Consider the following 6526-nt stretch of genomic DNA (forward strand, 5'->3'; position numbering starts at 1 on the left):
GTCCCCGCTAGATTGGACAGACTAGAACAGATTAATCATTACATCAAGAATGCTATCCTTGGAAGGCTGCATCTTTAAATCTCGACTTGAGTGCTGTTCTTTACATATATGTATATTTAATTGGGAGGAATGTTAGTCAGTGGGCGGGTGTGTGCCCAACTCCGCCAGCGGTGTGGAGTAGGACCAGGTGTCCATGTTGGAAACGTGTAGTCAGTCTTCCATCCTTGTCTGTCCAGTTGGTATCAGTCAGTGTTTCCTCCCAGCTGCCTGTGCTGCTCCAATGCCTGCTGCCTCCGCATGTCCAGTCAGGTGAATGCAGCATGTCCAAGCACCCAAACCTGCATGAGGCTCAAGTCAACAACCTCATCCTGGACACTCACCACAACCCCCGCAGGCCACTGCATTCTGTCTGTCGTGCGTGTGTGTGCGTGTATTATCTCGTACTTTCTTTTAAGAAACGTGCAAGGATAGTAGCCTCGTTAAAATCTCAACCAATTAATAGAGTCAAAAATGATGGTCTTGTTTGGAGGTCTGACCAGGTTGTTACAGTGATTTTTTTTTTCCTTTTTGAGGCTTCTGAAAATAATTATTGTGAGGAAACAGTGTTGGGGAAAAAAAAAACGCACCTGGATTGATTTTCATTGTCCACCTGTCTCCCAGTTGTCTCTGTGTATGTATGTTCCCTGTGTTTATATGTGTGTGCAAGAGGGAGCACAAGACGGAGAGAGAGGCAAAGTATGTGTGTGTGTGTGTCAGCGTAGTGATGTCATTGGTGTCTCTTGCCTCACCCCTCCAGAAGAAGCCGGTTCAGTCGAGTGTGGGGGGCCTCCAGTCTCCCCGGTCTTCAGCCAGGCCCCTGCTCATGAGAACCTTTTCAGATGAATCCAATACTGTCATTTAAACAGGTACCAGCCCACCTTCAGGACATTTAAGCCAATCAAAGACTCGCCCCCCACCCCACCCCCAGCAAACCTCTACAGCAATTCTGGGCCCTAACTCTGAGCTTAACAAGCAAGTTTAAGGCGTAATGGCATACAGGCCACATCCAATAAGACCCAATGTGTTCCTATGTGTTGTGTAAGCTGATATTGGCTGGCTGAAGAGATGCACTTTTTCATGCCATGTTTTGTGTTAACTTCTTTTTTTTTTTCTTTAAGGTGCAAACTCAACTGGTCATTTTTTTTTTGTATATACAGATGCTCCTTTCAGCCTCCCTTTGGAAGCTTTTATCACCGTCTGCATGCGCTTTTAAAAACCTAATTTTTGTTTTTAATTTTAGTCCATCTCATTTTTGTACTATGAATGTCTGTATATGTGTGTGTGTGTGTGTGAAGTTGTCGGTGGTACTTTGGTTTACTTACCTTTCAGTGTGAAACAACAAAGTTGGTTTGTGATTTATGATTTCCCCAGTGTGACATTTGTAGAGTGATTGTAACGTGGTGGTCTGGTCACGGTGGTCATTTTGTCCTGTGTGCACGTCCAAACAATTGTGTTGCTGGTCGCCGTCTGCTCACCCTCTTTGCAAATAATCAATGCATCTGTGAGAGCTTGGCTCATTGCATGATGTGACTGCTGAAACATCAGGTTGGATTACATACAGGGGGTAGACAACAGAATAAATGAAAACACCGCATCATAAAATATTTAAAGGATTTTCGTAGGTAAACATGGCAAAAACAATGTGTACAATATGAAATTGGATCCTGTTTCTTTTCACAATACAAGTTAAGAGTTCATTGCAGGTCATATTTATTCAATGATAAAATGTTATTTAACTAAATTATTTTTTATTTCACAACATCACTTTTCATCACCAACATTATTTATTTATTTAATATTGAACACTCTGTCCTTTTATATGGTAAATAACAATATTAAAGGAAATTTTACATACTTCAGATAATAAATTAATCATTATATTTAGAGTTAATTGGAATTGTTTAAACATGTCTGAGGCTAAAGAGAAAAGCAGTCCAAAAAGTGAAGAAATATTTATTATAATTACTAAAAAGTCCTTTGATGACCTCACCAGGTCACTGAAATTTGATGAAAAGTTATGAAGAACAGAGCGTGAAGGATTTCCATTATGAAGAATGTTCCAACATCCTTCACTACATGTGGTTTAGGGCCTGTAGGGCAGCAATATTAAGAGCGCTGGAGGTGTTTAGAGGTCAAAGGGCATCTCTACACATTGTAGGGCAATTGATATTGTGTTGTCTTTAGGTGTTTTCATTTTTATTGTCAACCCCCTGTTGGTAGGTCTAAATGTCACACCTCCCCATCGCTTTTGACCAGGGTCACCGAAATCTGTGACTTAGCAATAGCACCAAGCATTTTGCAAAAGCTGCTTAACCTGCGTTTTTATTCTGCATTTCTGTTCTCCCACTAGCTGTCAGAGGGCGGCCTCCTACAAACATCCAGGTAAACAAAAAGGAGAAAAACCTAACTTTCTGTGTCTGTTCAATGTCCCTGCTTGAGCCTCAACAGATCAATAAATTTGGATGAAATCGGGAACAGTTTCTTTACTAATTTCTGTTCGTCTCTGGAAGGGAAGGTGTTATTTTATGTATGGTGGTATGTAGCCAATCGCAGCATTTTCTCTGATTTTGGATGATTTCAAGGTGTTTCTTTCTCTTGTTGGCAGAAGCTTTTAATGCCAACATCGGAGTAAAATCCGTCTGCTTGTGCTTTTTCAGATCGCAGCTGTCACACCACTATCCTACAAGCACCTGAAGGAGCGCGAGTGAAAGGCAGCAAGGACTCACAAACAACAGTGGCATCAGCCACATTCAGGGTCCCATGCCCATCAGGTCAGAGCTGTCTGCCATCATGCCTGATCTAAATCAAGGAGGTGATGAAGAAGAAGAAGAGGAGGAGAGAAAAAAAATCAGAAGAAAAAGAGAGATTTGCTGACTGGGGCAAAGGCATAAAAATGTGTCTCTCTGCTCTGTTCGTCTCTGCCCAAACCCCCCAAGCCCCCCCCTCCCCACGCATGCCTGCAGAGCAGTGCCCTGCATTATTCTTAAAAATATCTACTCAGATGACAGGCATGAGTTTTCTTTCTTTTACTTCTTTTTTTAAAAAATACTAGCTTACAGATGAATGCATACACGGCTGCCTTGTCAGTAGCTCTATTCAACTGCTGTGTTTTAACAAGCGGTTGTAATATCCACTCCAAGAATTGTTCACCTGCATGAAAGAAGGCTCAAAAGAATGCTTCACTCCACTGATGTTCAGTCACTGTATTCAGCAACGTTTTTTAATGAGACATGATAAACCCATTCTCAACGGTTATTCTACTTTACAGTTATTACGCTTTCCAACGGTTATTCTTTTAAATGATTATCATACATTCACTTGTTCACAGGTCCAAATTTTATAAGATGAAAAGTTACTGAACGTGACATCAGTTCAACTCAGTGCAGCAAACTGAGTGTTGGAACGGTTCTCTGGTTTCTAGTTGATTTGTTGTTTTTCATTGATTCTGAAATCTCTATTGAATACTAATTTAGGAGAGAAGTAAAGTGGGGCCATATCGCCGCTCAATCCCAAAAGAGTGTATACGTATGTAAGAATGAGAAATAGATTAGAGATGTAAAGGATATTCTGGCAATGCTTTGAGCATGACCTAAATCTTCCAGCCTCAGAGATAATTTAAGAGAGTCCAATTAAGATGAGAAAATTAATATATGTGCTGTACTGTATATAGCTTAGAGATGTATAACAGCATCTGCTCAAAGCCAAAAAAGATGAAGTCTGAAACAGACACGTAACGCGATCCGATACCGTCCACACAAGTGTGACCTGCAAGTGACAAGTCGGTGTGTGTGTGTGCGTGTGTCTGCGTGTTACATAATTGAGTGCAACTTTGCTGGATGAGAATAGTCAGAAATGCCTGTTTTTTTTGTGTGTGTGTGTGTGTGATGAAAAACCAGGATTACTTGAGCCTTGTTGATGTAGTACGGTTAGATATATCCTGCACTATTGAGGAAACTGGTTTATTCATTGCGTAGATGGTCACTAAGGCACAAGAACGTACGAAAGATACACACACAGACATGCACGTATCGGATAGACGAGAGCGAGAAACACACATTAACAACACACATTGTATACAAATAAATGCGCACATGCACTAAAGCCTAAAATGAGGTATTTATGTTCATTACACATTATCTAGTTTGCATCATTTGTTTCAGTCAGGCTGAAGTTGGAAAGTAAAGAAATCCAACTCCAGACCTGCAGAGTCAACATAGTTAATGCCACTGAGGCTTTACCCTCCATCTCCTTCCTTCTGTTTTTCAGTCAAATCTGCTGACCAACAGGATGATAGAGTGAACTGTTTGGCCTTTTGTTCTTTCCTTTAACTTCTTATGTGTAGTGCTTCATACATTCCATTTAAACATGCAATGATTTCAAACACTTTTAGATACTCTTTGGAATATTTTTTCCTTTTCTTTTGTTTTTTTGTTTTTTCCCACAAACAAGTATTGTCTGTTTGGCATATTTATTGTTAAGTGTGATTTTATTCACAAATGTTATATTTTTATTACATAAATCTTTTTTATTGTGGAGAGTGGTCAGCTTTGTGCCAGTTGAGTTAGCCTGTGTTATTACTCCAGCCCTGATATGAGCCTGTGCCAATCCCATTTGATAGTCTTTGTCATATGTGCAAAGACAGGCAGCCCCCCCACCACCGCACTCCAACCCCCCCTAAAATGAACCTCTGAAGCAGTGCTGCTCCTTTTGCCATCATAGTTCTGGGTGATTTAACTTGTGGTTTAAACCAGCGAGTACCAGTCACTAATCAGTTACATCTAACTGTTAAAAAAATATATATTAAATTTGGCTAACATATCTGTCAGTGATTTTTAAAGTGAACTTTACTGATCCATATTCAAATCATAACTCCCATCTTTTTTCTAGTACTAGGTCTTTGTATTTGACCCCTCCTGACTGTAGCTTGACATATCTGTGTCATATCTATAGAATGGCACATGCAGTCATAATGCCAAATGGAGATTTTAAAAAAAATAAGTTAATATTGATTTGTTCTTAACAAATGGAAAAATGTACATGCCTTTCAGTGTCATTTTGTACTAAAAATAGTGGGTTTTCTGATGCAAGGAAAGAGATGAGGCTGTTCTTTTACTCTGTGACATGTTACCTCCAGACTGCACTGTGCCGGAGATTCGTGAGAGGACACACTGAGAGGGGCTGCCTGCTTTGTTTAAAAAATTAAAAACCTTTAAGTGACATCAGAGATGCTATTTTCAGATGCTTAAAAATATCTTGGAATCTAATGTTTTGCCTGTCTAAATGAAAAGTATAAAAGAATGGATTGTATTTTTAATGCAACCTTTTTCCAGCCACTTTTGTAAGAAAATCAAAATGTACAAAAAAAAAAAAAAAAAACCCACACGAGGCTCTGTGGTTATGGAAACTGTCCCTTTTCTGTGAGGGGTGGAGGTGGACACCTTCAGGCACATCAGCAGCCCTGCATCATGCAGCGGGGGCACCCTACCCCCTCCAGCCCTTTGGGTCTCCAACCTCAACACTCCAAACCTCCAAGCTGAATGTACCTCTTTGAAACTAGTATATTCAAAACCTGAAGATTTTCTGTAATAAAGCAGAATGTTTTGAAGATAAAAACTGCCTTGTGCTTTGTTACACCAGCGGTTATATCAGCAGGTCCCTGTCTGATGTAAGGATGAATGTATGTGTGGGCGTGTGTCGGGTGTGTGTGTGTGTGTTTATGTGTGCATTTGACCACACTAAGCAGATGCTGTGCAGTAATGAGATGGCTGAGAGGCTAAGCTGGATCAGCTGAGTGGCTGCGTATCAAGCCGGAGTACTGCTGCTCTCCTACTGCTCCGTGTGTGGCCTCACATCAAGAAAACATCAAGCACTGTGAGTCACTGACTAGAGGAGGGTTACACACATGAATACAGAGCTTGAAGTTCAGGCACCTGATTTCAGGCATAGAGTGGTTTTAAATTCATATAGTACTTCATTTAAAACATCGTACACATTTCTTCCTGGACAACTTTCCAGGCTTACAAATCTTTTCTTGCTTTAATCCTTGTAATTCTTCTCCACTCTAGTCTCCACTGTTAATGAGTACTGATCCATTCAGAGCAGTTGTAGGCTGAGCAGTGCAGAGTTGAGTTGAGAAAGGCCCTGTGTATCAACGTGTACACAATGACACCCTTTCTTATTTGTTCTTCTGTTTGAATGTGATTGTTGTGTATTAAAGGCTGTGCTTCGCATGGGCCAAACTTGTTGGCTGAGGGTGCGGTAGATTTTCATTTTCTTTTTACAATAGATCTATTCTCCATTGTGCGTGCATGTATATTCTAGTAAATGTGTGTTTATAAGAGAGCTGGAGAAAGAGGGGACTTGAACATGGCAGCCAGACAGCCCTAACAATCCAGCCTACTGTAGTGCAGCGAGCATTATTCTGAAGGCACAAAAAACAGCAAAAGGGAGCATGAAGGAGTGTGAAGTGAGATAGAAAAGTTGGGAG

The 6526-nt window shown here is 40.6% G+C and overlaps 1 protein-coding gene across 7 annotated transcripts in view; it reads left to right on the forward strand.

Annotated features, from left to right (window-relative positions):
- The window catches only part of atp11c (ATPase phospholipid transporting 11C), a 43234-nt gene extending 38510 nt beyond the window's left edge, over window positions 1-4724 (forward strand). For 2 of the 7 annotated variants that reach the window (XM_044363211.1, XM_044363214.1), the window contains 2 exons: window positions 2390-2421; window positions 2697-2745. Coding sequence is in view for 4 of the 7 variants with exons in the window: in XM_044363214.1 (XP_044219149.1) it covers window positions 2390-2421; window positions 2697-2733 (69 nt within the window). In the remaining 3 variants the exon portion in view is untranslated. Of the gene's footprint in view, window positions 1-796; window positions 906-2389; window positions 2422-2696 lie in introns of those variants that run through there. The other 5 variants (XM_044363209.1, XM_044363210.1, XM_044363215.1 and 2 more) reach the window with 5 other exon arrangements.
- Window positions 4725-6526: the final 1802 nt, after the last annotated feature.

Source organism: Thunnus albacares, chromosome 10, assembly GCF_914725855.1.
Source record: "Thunnus albacares chromosome 10, fThuAlb1.1, whole genome shotgun sequence".
NCBI lineage: Eukaryota > Metazoa > Chordata > Actinopteri > Scombriformes > Scombridae > Thunnus > Thunnus albacares.